Source organism: Microcebus murinus, chromosome 10 (genome assembly GCF_040939455.1).
Source record: "Microcebus murinus isolate Inina chromosome 10, M.murinus_Inina_mat1.0, whole genome shotgun sequence".
Lineage (NCBI taxonomy): Eukaryota > Metazoa > Chordata > Mammalia > Primates > Cheirogaleidae > Microcebus > Microcebus murinus.
Window position 1 is genome coordinate 65,755,161 of NC_134113.1, and position 15,933 is coordinate 65,771,093.

The 15,933-nt window shown below is 34.1% G+C and overlaps 1 protein-coding gene across 7 annotated transcripts in view; it reads left to right on the forward strand.

Moving 5' to 3' along the window:
• Positions 1-6,384, forward strand: part of USP15 (ubiquitin specific peptidase 15) — a 355,507-nt gene extending 349,123 nt beyond the window's left edge. For all 7 annotated transcript variants that reach the window (XM_076007448.1, XM_076007447.1, XM_076007449.1 and 4 more), the window contains 2 exons: positions 382-470; positions 4,759-6,384. In XM_076007448.1, coding sequence (XP_075863563.1) covers positions 382-470; positions 4,759-4,941 — 272 coding nt within the window. In that variant the 3' untranslated portion in view covers positions 4,942-6,384. The remainder of the gene's footprint in view (positions 1-381; positions 471-4,758) is intronic.
• Positions 6,385-15,933: the final 9,549 nt, after the last annotated feature.

Here is a 15,933-nt window from a genome sequence, read left to right on the forward strand (position 1 = left end):
CTCTAAAGTGGGAAGAATAATAATGATAATATCTTTTTATGAGATAATAAAGTACATAGCACTATGCCTGGCATACAGTAAGCACTACATTAATGTGAATTACCATTTACTGTCACAGTGCCATTACTCTGTGAATTAAAAAATAATAAATCTGTTTTTCCTGGGAGTAAAAAAGAATGTTTCAACTTACATGAAAAATATTTTAGCCATCTAGATTGTAGGAAGTTATTCTAAAAACTTTAAATTAATTGAATCACTTGAATCGATAAATGGCTGTCATGTAATTTTAATAGATATTCTTTATATAGATGAGAATAGAGTTTTGAGGGTTCCCCAGAAAACAAATATCATTTTAGTCATAGGAGTTGTTTTTTTCATTAGATACTGCTTTCGCAAAAAATAAAGATGATGGAAAATGGTACTATTTTGATGACAGTAGTGTCTCCACTGCATCTGAAGACCAAATTGTGGTGAGTGTGTCTTATATTTCCTAAAAAAATCACGGTTTTAAGGACTGAATATAAATTAGTAAAAAAGGGCTCATCGAACACTATAAGTCTATATTCCAACAATTCTAGTAGCTAATAGAGACTTGCTGTGATTTAAAAACATGTAAAATTGTCTCCTAAATGGCAATTTGTCTTCTAAATTTTCCCACCATCAAAAGCATAAATTGTAAGATGAAAATGTTTTTGGTAGTTTTCAGTATGAATGGAGTCTCTAATAAAAATAAAGTTTTCTTCTAGAAAGTAAGTTCAGCTCTTACCTTTCTAGGCATTGACTACTTAACATCAGAATGATAAAATGGGGAAAAAAATCCTCTAAGTGCCTGACCATACTTATTAGGTTGGTGTGAAAATAATTGCAGTTTCGAACTTTGAATTTTAAATCATTATAACTAGGCTCAAACACATCTTTATTAATCAAAATAGGAACCGTTACAATCAACACATTTTTGCCAGCAAGAATTAAGTTTGTTTATTCCTGTAGCATAAAAATACATACTTCAGGATTCCACGAACTCTCGGAAAGCATTTCCTGCATCCTGCTGGTTGTGGAAGCATTTTCCATGCAAAAAGTTGTCAAGATGCTTGAAGAAGTGGTAGTACGTTGGCAAGAGGTCAGGTGAATATGGTGGATGAGGCAAAACTTCGTAGCCCAATTTATTCAACTTTTGAAGTGTTGGCTGTGCAACGTATGGTCAGGCGTTATTGTGGAGAAGAATTGAGTCCTTTTTCTTGACCAAGGCCAACTGCAGGTATTGCAGTTTTCAGTGCATCTCATCGACTTGCTGAGCATACTTCGCAGATATAATGATTTCGCCGGGATTCAGAAAGCTGTAGTGGATCAGACTGGCAGCAGACCACCAAACAGTAACTATAACATTTTTTTGGTGCAAATTTGTCTTTGGGAAGTGCTCTGGAGCTTCTTGGTCCAACTACTGAGCTGGATGTCACCAGTTGTCATGTAAAATCCACATTTTGTCAGATGTCACAATCTCATCAAGAAATGATTTTTCGTTGTTGCGTACAAGAAGAGAAGACGACACTTCGAAACGATTTTTTATTTTCAGTTAGCTCATGAGGCATCCACTTATCAAGCTCTTTCACCTTTCCAGTTTTCTTCAAATGCCAAACGACCATAGAATGGTCAATGTTGAGTTATTCAGCAACTTCTCACGTAGTTGTAAGAGGATCAGCTTCAGTGATTATTCTCAGTTGGTCATTGTCAACTTCCGATGACCACTGCACTCCTTATCTTCAAGGCTCTCATCTCCTTTGCAAAACTTCTTGAACCACGACGGCACTGTTCGTGAGCAGTTCCTGGGTCAAATGTTTTGTTGATGTTGCAAGTTGTCTCCACTGCTTTACGATTATTTTGAACTCAAATAAGAAAATCGCTCAAATTTGCTTTTTGGCTAACATCATTTCCATAGTCTAAAATAAATATAAATAGCAAATAATAAGTCATTAGCAAAAAAAATAAGTTCAGAAATGCATATTAAAATGATGTATAACATAATCACGTTTAAGGATGTATTCCAATATCAAACAGAAAATTTCAACAATGCTAAAACCACAATTACTTTTGCACCAACCTATATAATTCTTAAAGTCTTATCCTGCCTTATGACAATTAAGCATTTAAGCTCAAAATTATGTAATTAGATAAAAAGAATTATAGATTTTTATAAGATTAATGCTTATGTACTTAATACTCTGATATTTTCTGAATAGTAAAAAAATGAGGAAGTTACATCTGTTAACACTTCTATCAGTTTATCATCCACAGCTTGAGCCAAAATATTGGCCTTAGTTGTGCTTCACATCAGAGATTTTTATTTTATTTTCATTTTTATTTTATTTTCAGTGGTTGATGGAGAATAACTATAGTGTGTTCTAAGAAGAAAACTGAGAATTGCTTGATAAGAGTTTAATTTTTATAAATTTTTTCATATCTATAAATTTTACTTACTGATTACAATATTACAAAGAGTACAACATATAGTATTTGCACATATAATATTTCCTATACAGAAGGTTTTCTGTTGATGTAAGGCACACTGAATGCTTTACTTTGTTTCCCAGATTAAATTATATATTCCTTGAGGGCAGAGACTAGCTTTTTAGTTTATAATGCTTTAATATTTTCAACTTATTTAAGCAAATTAATAAACTTCTAAGCCCAATTATTGGCATAGCTTTGTTCACTCATTACATGATTAGGTCTGAAATAATTTTGTATTCTCTCTCTCTCTCTCTCTCTTTCTCTGTACATACTGTTGCTTGTCTCCTTGAGTCTCTAACAAAAAGACTTAAACACTATAAATATTTTTAAATTGTATATATGCCTAAGTTAACTACAGTTTCCATTTATATTTAAACTCCTAATTTGTACTGCACTTTCTAATTCTGTTCTCCTCTTTAATCTCTCACACCAAACATCCTAAAATTGCCCACATCCTACTTCAAAGTCTCTTTAACAATACTGCCCTAATCAAGCCTTCAAATAAACAATTTTTCTTGTTCATATACAATATATGAATTTGATGTTACTGTGCATTCTAACAATGATGATTCTTCATTTAGTCAACAAGAATTTGAGTACCCTATATATAGGGGTGTGTATATATGTCATATATATATATATATAGGACTCCATTCTAAATAAGGTTAAAAAGACAGCTATCTCTGATTTCAAGAGGTTTACAATCTAAAAAAGACAGACAAGTAACTTAACAATTATAGTATGATAAGTACTATTAACTATCTTGGTATGGCTACATACAAAGTGAACTGCTGCCTCGACTCAGATTTGGGGGTCTGAGGGGACAAGACCACTGCAGGGAAGTTCATATAGTAAAGGTGGTGTTTGGCCTGAGTCTGCTAGTACAATTAAGAGTAAATTAGACAAAAGAAGCAAACGTGTTTTAAGCAAAGAGAACAGTACCTACAAAAGCAAGGATGCATGACATAGCATGACATTTTAAAGGAATAGCAAATAATTGGGTATGCCTGAAAGGAAAAGCTCTTATAGGAATAGAAGAAAAAATTAGGCTGAAGATAAATTTAGCTCTTAGAAAAAGAAAAATGACATCCTGGTTGTTTAGACATTTTATTAAAGACTGAGAAGCCATAAGATAATTGTCAAGCAATAGAATAACACTATTAAATTTGTATCTTAACATCTCTCTGAGAATACTGTAGAAGATAGATTTGAAGGCACTGAGTAAAGAAACAAAAAGACCATGCAGGAGACTGTCACCGTAATTAAGCAATTAAAGTAGTAACAGTATAAACATGGGGAGAATGGATTTATGAGATATTTACTGGCTAGAATTAATAGAACTTGATTAAAGTTAGGTATAAATAAAGATGTAGATGTAGAATTGTAAAGATCAGGATTTATTGAGTCTGAGGAGTAACTGAACAGATAGTATTAATAGAAGATAAGGAATAGTATTGTCACAGAAGCCAGAAATTTTGTTGAAAGAAAAAAGGAGTAGGGAAGCCTTAAATGCTACAAAGAGATTAAACAAAAGTCCACCCATTTAGGTTTTTTATTAGGAGGTTATTGACCCTAGCAAAAGTTATTTCTTTAGAATGCTTTGGGCACAAGTTAGATTACTTTGAATTGAGGAGTGTGCATGAGTGTGAATGATGAGTATAGACTACTGTTTATCAGCCTAGGCTGTGAGGAAGAGGAAAAGAAGGGTATATGGCAGCTAGAAGGGGAAAGGTAGAATGGAGAGGGATTATCATGGGAAAAGTCTTAAGTATTTTTTAATGCCAAAGAGAATAGTCCAGTAGGTACTCATTATTGATGGAACAATATCCTTAAGATAGTAGGAAAAGTTGGACTCCACAGCAAACATGAGATGAAGTGACTAGTACTAGATAGAAAGTAGTTCACCTTTTCCTTAGAGATGATAGGAAAAAAGGCATAGAATTCTGTCTCATGTTAGCATAACTAGGTTAATCTGATATAATTACATTTATTTCTTGTTCCAAATAATAAATAATAAAATAAAAAATAATAATTTTAATTCTAGTGACCATTCTTCCTTTATACTTAGAAATCATCTTAAATTTAATCAATTTTAGTAACTTCCTTTTAGTAACTTTTGGCCATGTCTGGTTTTTCTATTTGATTTTATGTCCTCACAGCAAAATTGGTTAGCTAAAAATTCATGCTATATTAAATGTGATCTTTGAGAATCATGACCATTTTAATAACATCCTTTGTTTGTTTTAACAGTCCAAAGCAGCGTATGTACTTTTCTACCAGAGACAAGATACTTTCAGTGGAACTGGCTTTTTTCCTCTTGACCGGGAAACTAAAGGTGCTTCAGCTGCCACTGGCATCCCATTAGAAAGTGATGAAGATAGCAATGATAATGACAATGATATAGAAAATGAAAACTGTATGCACACTAACTAATGAAAGTCCTAGAAGCCATAAGAGAGACTTTCCTGCTGGTGGTATCTATGAAAATGATGAAGTTACCCACCACATTAAAACAAAAGTCTGAGATGGGGAGTTTCAGATAACCGAATGTAAATCCTTTATCAGATTTTAACTTGTGCAGTACTTGAAGTGAAACACAATGAAAACTTTAACAGAAATTGTCTCTTAATACATTTACAGTCTTGTATTTACAAGCTAAATATATATAGGAAATCACAAATAAATCCCTTTTAAGTTTGCTGCTGTTTTGATGAATTATGTTTTCTTTAATTTTTTGGATGTGAGTTAATTGATGACAAATGTTAAATTTGTGGATGTTGGTCATTTATTTTGCTCTAATAATACTGCAAGAAAACTATGGCTGAACTTAGTTTTTGGATAATCTAGTTCATGTGCATTAGGCTGCCATATATACTACTATGATATTTAGCTGCAGTATCAATGTGGCATAAATACTGCAGCAGTATTCTTGGAAAACCACATTTTCAAATATATCCCTGGTAATCAATATGGGCCTATTAAAAAACCAAATCATGATACAAGAAACAATCTTGAAAAGGTTATTTCCTTTTGTAGTATCATTAAAAATCCGGAAATTATATTCATTTTACTACCACTGTGGAAACAGTTTATAGATTTCACACTCCATCTAAAGTCATTTTTTAGTTATATGTAAGTATTACTGCTATTGGGATCTATTCTTTAGACATTCAAAATTTGTTTTACTTGCTTTAAAATGCATATCTTTAATCTGGTGTTGGTCCAAAATTAAAATTTTTGCTGTCTGTTTTCTCTACCCCATTTTTTGGTAATTTGGCAACTTTAGCTCTCCCAATTATTGTAATATAAGGACAGACTTAATAGTATTCTGTATCCATAGTAATAATTGCATCAAGCTTAGATGAGAGATTTTTTTTCATGTACTGGCCTTTAAATCATTAATGGACAATTGGCTATAAAGGTAGGTCTGTTAACTTTCTTTGTGTGTTCCTGATGGAATTCACCATAGCCTTACAGCTTTTCTCAGAAGGTAACTTGTTATAAGAGAAATGGCATTTGCATGTTCCAGAGTCAGAACCTGTACAGTATATAAAGCATACACACCTTGAATTTGATTTTAGTTCACCACATTCAAGGATCCAGGATGCCAAAAATATGTGTGAACATTTGAAACATTTTTATTTGCTGCTTTTTCCCTTTGATCTAGTTGAAAGAATGTATTGTCAATTGGCATACAATACTGCCTTTAATAGAAAATCTAAATGCTGGGGCACATTTCACATATCGACTACCTGAGAAATTGCTTTGTGTCCCACTGTTACTAAAGCAAAAAGTATAATGTTCTTCACTTGAACTAATTAAATACAATAGATTATAAATTGTGTATTGTAAATAAAAGTTCACTCTGTGAGTGCACATTTTGGTAAATTATTTATTTATGTTAGCATTTAAAAGTAAAAAGAAAAAAAATGCATATGACCAGGATAAATGAGGTATGTTGATCATGGCTTTGCTTTATATCTTGACATTAAAAGCTGGTTTTTCATCCTGGTATTTTAAAAGCTGCTTTGGGTTTTTTCTTTTTTTTTTTCTTCCTTTTTTTTTTTTAATGTAAACTAACCTCCTGCATGACAGAGGTTAAAATTTTGTCTGCACTTGAGTTCACTTGAGTTTACATTTGAAATGTGCATGTTTATTTATACAGATTTCAATAAAGCTATTCAAGGCCTTATTTAGTCTTTTATTTCTTACTCTGAATCTTCTGATAAAAATCCCATAGTTTATGGGTAGATGACTGTATGTTAGACTTTTTAATTATAATAGTTAACACTAGAAACGCTTGACAGAGCAAAGTGAATCCTGTTAAAGATACATTTTAAATTTAATTTTTTTAACTTTAATATTCATTCATTAAATGTTTGTGCACAAATCACTGTTCTAGAGTCTGGAGATACAGCAGTAAACAAATATCCCTACCTTCACAGAGCTTACATTCTTTCTGCCATCTACCAACTAGTAGACTATAGTTCCATTTTCTGGTTTAAAGAAAAGTCACAACTAACTCACTCTAAACCTAGATTGTAGTCTCCATTCTAATTCTCCATACAGACCACTTCCTTTTTATGCCTGTAAATAACTTCTTTTTCCACTAAAAGAAATGATGTTAATAATGCCATTGAATCTGTCAAACTCAAATGTCATTTTCAGCTGCAAAAAATAAAAATGGTGCAAAAGGATAATACCTACTCTAATTAAAAGTAGATATTTATAGGTAATACAGGGTAGTAAGAATATATCCAAACTAGAATTTCTACTTCTAGCTTTGCCACTTAGTAATTGTATATGACTTTGAACATAATCTTTCTTAGTCTGTTTCTTCACCTATAAAGTAATAATATAATAGCTAGCATTTATTGAGCACTTACTATGGACCAGGTACTATATTAAAGTGTTTGTATGCATTATCATTTAATCCCACAACAGCTATGAGGTAGAGACAGTCATCATCCCCATTTTTTGTATGGAGAAACCAAGAAACAAAACATTTAAGTAATAATATCTCCAAGTTCACAGAATTGCTATGTGGTAGAGCCAGTATTCTATCCTCAGGTATATACTACCTCTCTCTGTGTTACAGTGTCTGCCTCACAGGATTGTTGAGAGCTCAAATGAGAAACTATTTTATGGGAAAGGGCTTTGTAATCTCTGTGATATACTCATTACTGATTTATTCAGTCTAAATAGAAAGCCATCTTGAAGTCCAATGACTTTGTTTCCCAAAGTATCTTTAGCTCAGTATTTAAGTTTTGAATAAGAAAAATAACCAGCTAGAATATTGACTAAGTTTTCCCTTTTAAAAATTAACTTCATTCAATTCATATACATTTATTACTATTTTAATTGTAAATATAAAGTGTTGTTTTTTTTTAATTTTGTTCATCTAACTTAAGTGTACCCTTTTTCCATTTCCCCAAATGCAACCCTGAATTTCAGGACTGTTTTTTTTAGCTATAATTTAGTTTGATTTAATCTCCATGAAAAAGTTGTAGCCTGATGCTTTACTTAAATATCTTGCTTTCTCTCATAATCTGTGTTCTTTTAATAGTCCTATATTTATCCTTGCTTTCCCGAAAACTGGATATAAAACCACACAAAACATTGGGCATGAAGAAAATTAGTAAGTACCAAAATAGATAACAGCATAAGAGCAGTGCTTTTGTATGAACTAATTTCACTGAGGTGAGGACATCTTATAAAAAATAAGCCGGGAGACTATGAGAGAAAATGAAGGGAGTCTCCTTCATTTGGTATACCAAAGGAGGGGTAAAGGCTAGTAGGAGCCTTCTACCCCAGAATGGAGGAATATATTATTATCACTGACATTGTTTAATACTGGTGCATGGTGATAAGAAAAAGCAGGCCAGTTTTTAGTTTTATTTAAGTTCTTTACAGACAATGCATTTCGTTACTGTCTGTTTCCAACTTCTAGCCCTCCCTACTTAGTGTGCTTTTGATCTCCTATGCTTGTGCAGTGTAGCTGAGCACATTCTTGCCAATTTACCCTCTAAGGTAGAAATGTGGAGAATTTTTGTATACTAGGGGAAGAAACCACAGATCCTCTAAAATCTCAGAGGAGTCAGAAGGAAAGGAAAATAAATCTCATTTCTGGAGCTAGAGAATAAGAGTCAAAAATCTTTGCATTTTTTATAACAAAATTTTTCTTCTTTGAATAACAACTTGAGCAATTTTGCAACAACTTCTCTTGAAAATATATTGGTATTCCCAAATAATTCTATTAAGTGCTACTTGACCAGAGGATAGGTAAAGAAAGAGAAAAGGAGTGTATTTATATCCTTGCTAATTTTTCTTATATATTCAGTTGCAGATCTGTATTATATATTGTTTTGTTATCAGATTTTTCTAGTGAAAATTAATGTATGATAATTTTTTTAATAAGCATTCTAGATTTGGGGGCATTTCAAGTTAATAAGTATGTGCTTTAAGTGTTTGATTCATATTTACTATATATTAAGCAAAAGAATTTCCAGTAGGTCAGATAGCAAAACTCTTGTTTAAAACTGAGTTAAGTAGTATATTCAAATTTGTATAAGTCACATAGAATAGATTTTAAAATATCAGATTGAGAAAACAAAGTGTAAATGGTAAAATTCAAATACTGATCAAGCCTTATTTTCACTAATCATGGGGTAAAGAATTTTTAAATGAATAATATAAAACAGACAGTTCAAAAATTATTTTTGGAAAATATATGCATCAGGAAACATACTCACCCCACATCATACCACAGTCTAATTATTCCCCAGCTCTGCTTTTGGAAACCTGTAACTTGCCAGGGTGGTGAAAGCAAAAGACCTTAGACTATTAAAGGGAATCCAAAATGTGGATAAACCATTCAAGGAAGACTAAGAGTTGACATATTTCAGACTAGAGTCTCAAAAGACAGGAAAAAATCAGTCAAATGAGTTTTGGTGGGTTTTTTCCTAGAAATGTGTAGCAAATGTGATTCTACAAAGCAGCTAAAAATACAGCTATCTCTTTGGAAATTGTTCTTTTAAATGGAATTGCTGTAAAATAATAATACAGACTCAACATGCACAAAATCAAATACTTTATTGTTTAAATTGTTTTGGTAATTGCCTATGTTCTGCTGTAGAAAATTATAGTTAAAGTTGGTGCTCATTTTGCTAAAACTTTTTCCCTCATGTCAGGAACTTGTAGCTTGTTCTTTATAGTTTGGTGAAAGAAAAAAAGTTTCATTTGCTGTGACCTTCAGATTTGTTGCTAGCTGGAGTTAAATCTACATACATAAAAGTTAAACAATAAATATGGAAACATCCCAACAATCTTTCCCACAATGTGTATTCTTACATTCTTCTCAGTAATGACAAATTCTTAACATTTCCCAAGCTGTTGTTTTAAACCTTAAATATCACTGCATTTTTAATTCTTATTTAAAATCTGTCAGAATTCTTAAACTTTGTAACATCTCAAACACAAGTCTCTCATTAAAATGGTTTTTTTAAACAGTATTTGCTTTTCTTTTAAATTCTATAAGGGAACATTCTACATTAACAGACATAACTCTTTATTCTTCTTATGTTCATTGATTCTTAGATATGCTAGGTTTTAAATAATTTAGACTCGGGTATTAAAATGTTCTTGTCCCTCTAGCCTTATATTTGTACCTACTCATCTTCTGACCTTGAGTCATTTCTATAAGTGAAGTATTTAATTTTCTTTCTAGTCAGAATGATCTTTCCATTATATCAAGTGGATAATTTTAAAGTTCTCTAATAAGTTCATCCAAATCATGCCTATTTAATTCATTTCCCCTCCTTCAGCTCCCCTATAGAAATGCCACGGGTTATCTTTTTCTAATCACATTGTAGTGAATTATCAGTGTCCCAAAAATTATGTAAAGCAAATACGAATTATTTTAGAATTGCCCTCATTTAAGAAAACAAAATAATTTGTAAAGATGGGAAAATTATAGTTACAATTTTTTTTAATTTGAGAAAATTCTCTTAGGAGAGTGACTATAGTAAAGCTATTTAGTTTATAAAATTCAGAATTATATTCACTTTTGAGCCATGTGCCTATTGTATGAGTTGAAGTAATACTGCAGATTTGAACAATAGCCGTCATTAATCACAGATATTTGGGTAGTTAATAGCTATAGTGAGATATGATAGGAAACAGTCTACAATATTTAGAACCATTTCACCACAGCTAGCTTCAAATAAGTCATTAACCTCTGAGATGTAGTTTTCACAATTAAAAAGTTATTACAGTCTCCTGTGAGGATTGAGTTCATGGATGTGAAGGCGTAAAATGCCAGGTTTTGTAAAATCAAGCAGTATTTCCTATGGACATCTAGAGTCTCTATCATCACTCATTAAAGACTTCTTTGGTAATGGAAGGCTCAAATTCCATTTTTGAAGCCCTCATTAAAGTATATGTTTATGTTTTTAGCAAAATAACCAATAGGATGAGTCAATATAATATTTGTGGTGTTTTTTATTTTGATCCTAGCTCTTATAAAAGACTTGGAATAAAAGTCTTAATGTGGTGGTAAACCTGAAAATTAACATTTCATCAGGGACATTAGAATCCAGTTATATACTAACAAATATGATTTTTAATGTTATTTATGAGCATAACTTCACAACTTGTAAATTTAGAGCTTTTGCCTGCAGCGGACATGAATTATGTTGTCTTCTTTTCCCCAGCTTCATTAATCACTATCTAAAGTCATTTGAATTAAAGGTGATAATTTAAACACCAAAGTGTATGGCTTTTGTTTTATTTGGCTCCTGTCTTAGTCTGCTCAGCTACCATAACAAAATACCATAGACTGGTGGGTTAACCAACAGAAATATATATTCTCACAGTTCTGGAGGCTGGAAATCTGGTATCAGGATGCCAGCATGGTTGGTCTCTATTGAGGATGCTCTTCTGGCTTAGAAATGGTTGCCTTCTCGCTATGTTCTCACATGGTGGGGGAGGAAAGCAAGCTCTCTGATGTCTCTTTTTATAAGGGCATAGTTCAGGCAGAGTGGCTCATTGCTGTAATCCCAACACTTTGGGAGGCCAAGATGGGAGGATCACTTGAGGCCAGGGGTGGGAGACCAGCCTGAGCAACAGAATGAGACTCCTGTATTTACAAAAAAAAATTTTTTTAATTAGCCAGGTATGGTAGCATGTGCTTGTAGTCCTGGCTACTCAAGAGGCTGAGGCAAGAGGATCGCTTGAGCCCAGGAGTTTGAGGTTACAGTGACCTATGATCAGGCCACTGCCCTCCAGCCTGGACAACAGAGCAAGACCCTGTCTCTAAAAAATAATAATAAAATAAATAAAGACATTAATCCCATCTCTAAAAAATAATAATAAAATAAATAAAGACATTAATCCCATCATGAAACCCCCACCCTCCTTATCTCATCTAAACATAATAGGTTTCTTCTAGAAACCCATCTCCAAATACTATCACACTGGAGTTAGGGCTTCAACATGATTTGGGGTGACACTGTTCAGTACATGGCAGATGGATTTAGTAATTATGGGTAGAGGCATGCCTCAAATATTGTGGGTTTAGTTCCAGATAAAATAGTGCAATAAAAGTCACACATTTTTTGGTTTTCCGGTACATATAATTTATGTTTACACTATAGTGCAAACATGCTATTGGACACTATTAAGTGTCCAATAGCATGCCAAAAAAATGTACATACCTTAATCTAAGAATATTTTATTGTCAAAAAAAAGTTTGATTTTCTGCCCAGACCACTCAAACTTTATCCACATCAGCAATAAAGCTGTCTTGCTTTCTTACCATTTGTGTGTTCATTAGAGTAGCATTGTTTCCTTCAAGAACTTTTCCTTTGCATTCACAACTTGGCTAACTGGAAGAAGAGGTCTATGTTCATCTGAACAGTGAGTTGTAATCATTTTGCTAGTGGACAGTCTTGCCTCAATGTTAATGGCTGTTGACTAATCAAGATAGTGATGGCTGAAGGTTTTGGTACTTTTTTTTTTATTTCGGCATATTATGGGGGTACAGATTTTAAGGTTTCAGTAAATGCCCATTCCCTCCCTCCCCCCACAAGTCTGAGTCTCCAACATGACCATCCCCCAGATGGTGCACATCTCACTCATTATGTATGTATATACTCACCTCCTTCCCCCCTCCCACCTGCCCAATACCCTATTACTGTAGTACCTATGTGTCCACTTAGGTGCCGCTCAGTTAATACCAATTTGCTGGTGAGTATATGTGGTGCTTGTTTTTCCATTCTTGGGAAATTTCACTTAATAGTATGATTCCAGCTCTAACCAGGAAAATATAAGATGTGCTATATCACTGTTGTTTCTTAGAGCTGAATAGTACTCCATGGTATACATATACCACATTTTATTAATCCATTCTTGGATTGATGGGCACTTGGGCTGTTTCCATAGCCTTGCAATTATGAATTGTGCTGCTATAAACATTCGAGTTGGCACTTTCTTAAAATAAGACAAGGAAGTTTGCTGAATCAGTTGACTCTACCTTTCACAAAATATTTCTCTGTAACAAGCAGTGCTGTTTGATAGCATTTTACCCACAGTATAACTTCTTTCAAAATTGGAGTCAGTTCTCTGAAACCCTGTCACTGCTTTATCAACTAAGTTTATGGAATATTCTAAATCTTTTGTTGTCATTTCAACAACGTTCACAGCATCCTCACCAAGAGAAGATCCCATCTCAAGAAACCACTTTCTGTGCTCTTCCATAAGCAAAGCAACTCCTCATCCATTTAAGTTTTCTCATGAGATTGCAGCAATTCAGTCACATCTGCAGGCTCCACTTCTAATTCAGGTTCTCTTGCTATTTCCACCACATCTGCAGTCACTTCCTCCACTGAAGTCTTGAACTTCTCAAAGTCATCCATGAGGGTTAGAATCAACTTCTTCCAATCTCTTGTTAATGTTGATATTTTGACCTCCTCCCATGAACCATGAATCATAATGGTGTTTAGAATGTTGACTCCAGAACAGACGTCTTCAAACTACAGCCTGAGCCCGCCAGGGACATTTATCCGGCCCACCGGGTGTTTTTGCCTCTGCTGCCTGTCCTGCTTAGCAGCCAACTCATCCCAGGCCCACAGTGCGCATGTGTGCAATGTGCGCCGCACTCTCCAACAGCCCCCAACGGTCTGAGGGACAGTGAACTGCCCCCCCCCTCCGTTTAAAAAGTTTGAGGACCCCTGCCCCAGAAGGTTTTCAATTTACTTTGCCCAGATACATCAGAAGAATCACTATGGCATCTATAGTCCTACAAAACATATTTCTTAATAAGACTTAGAAGTTAGAATTACTCTTTGATCCGTGGGCTGCAGAATAGATATTGTGTTAGCAGGCATGAAAACAACATTAATTTTACAGATTCCCATCAGAGCTCTTGGGTGTCCCGGTGCATTTTTAAATGTACAGTAATATTTTGAAAGGAATATTTTTCTGAGCAGTAGGTCTCAACAGTGGGCTTAACAATTTTCAATAAACCATGCTGTGAACAGATGGGTTTTCATCCAGGCTTTGTTTTTCCATTTTAGAGCACACACAGCAGATTTAGCATTTTAAGGGCCCTGGAATTTTTAGAATGGTAAGTGAATATTGGCTTCATCTTAAAGTCACAAATTGCATTAGCCCCCTACCAAGAGTCAGCCTCTTCTTTAAAGTTTTGAAGTCATACATTGACTTCTCTCTCACTATGAAAGTCCTAGATGGCATCTTCCAATATAAGGCTATTTCATCTACATTGAAAATATGTTGTTTAACGTAGCCACTTTCATCAATTATCTTAGCTAGATCTTCTGGATAACTTGCTGCAGCTTCTCCATCAGCATTTGCTGCTTTGTCTTGCAGCTGGATATTATGGAGATGGCTTCTTTCCTTAAGCCTCATGAAGCAACCTCTGCCTCACAGAATTGAAAAGATTGGGGGCCTTGCTCTGGATTAGGCTTTGGCTAAAGTGGAATATTGTGGCCAGTTTGATTTTCTGTCCAGACCACTCAAACTTTATCCACATCAGCAATAAAACTGTCTTGCTTTCTTACCATTCACGTGTTCATTAGAGTAGCATTGTTTCCTTCAAGAACTTTTCCTTAGCATTCACAACTTGGCTAACTGGAATAAGAGGTCTAGCTTTCGACCTATCTCAGCTTTCAATGTGCCACTTCACTAAGATTAATCATTTCTAGTTATTGATTTAAAATGAGAGATGTGTGACCTTTCCTTTTACTTGAACACTTAGAGGCCCTGGAAGGGTTATTAATGGGCCTCATTTCAATATTGCTGTGTCTCAGGAAATAGGGAGGCCCAAGGAGAGAGAAATGGGGAACAGCTGGTCGATGGATCGGTCATAACATTCATTTATCAGTTGTTCACTGTCTTATGTGGGTACCTTTCATGGTGCCCCAAAACAATTATAACAGTAACATGAAAGATTGCTGGTCACAGATCACCATAACAGATAAAATAATAATAAAAAGTTTGAAATATTGCCATAATTACCAAACGTGACATAGCTGCAAAGCACATGCTGCTAGGGAAATGGCATCTATGGACTTGGTTAACACAGGGTTGCCACAAACCTTCAATTTGTAAAAAATGCAATATCTGAGAAGCATAGTACAGTGACACAGAATAAAACAATGTATGCTTGTATTTTAATTTAACCACTATTAAATAACTGCATACCTTCGGCAGCCCATTTTTGAAAATATAAATGTGCCTTCAAAGCCACTCCCCATGATTATATCTTCTGGCCACCAGTTCCTTCCTATTCCAGTATATTCTCTATTCTGCTACCAGAATGATCTCCATGTTTTAAAAAAATCAGATCCTATTTCTCTATGTATCTTAAAGTTCTCTTCTAAGCCCTTGTGTTGATCAGAATTCTCCAGACAACCAAAAATAATAGGACGTGTGTGTGGAGAGGGAAAGAGAGAGGGAGAGTGTGTGCTAGATTTATAAGGAATTGGTTCTTGCAATTATGGAGGCTGAGAAGTCTCAAGATCTGCAGTCAGCATGGTAGAGATGCAGGAATGCCAATGGTATAGTTCCAGTCCAAATCCAAAGGCATGAACCCAGGAAAACTGATTGTATAAATTCAAGTCCATCATTTGGAATATAAAAAAAAAAAAAAATTCCAGTTCACAAGCCAACAGACTTGAAATCCAAGAATAACCAATGTTTCAGTTCTGGTCCAAATGCAGGAAAAGACAAGAGAAATTTTCCTTACTCAAGAGAGGGTTACCCTTTTTGTTCTATTCAGGCCTTTCAATTGATTAAATGAGAACCACTAATGTTAGGGAGAGCAATCTGCTCTACTTAGTCTACTGCTTTAAATGTTAGTGTCATGAAAAACACCCTCACAGGCATACCCAAAATAATATTTGACAC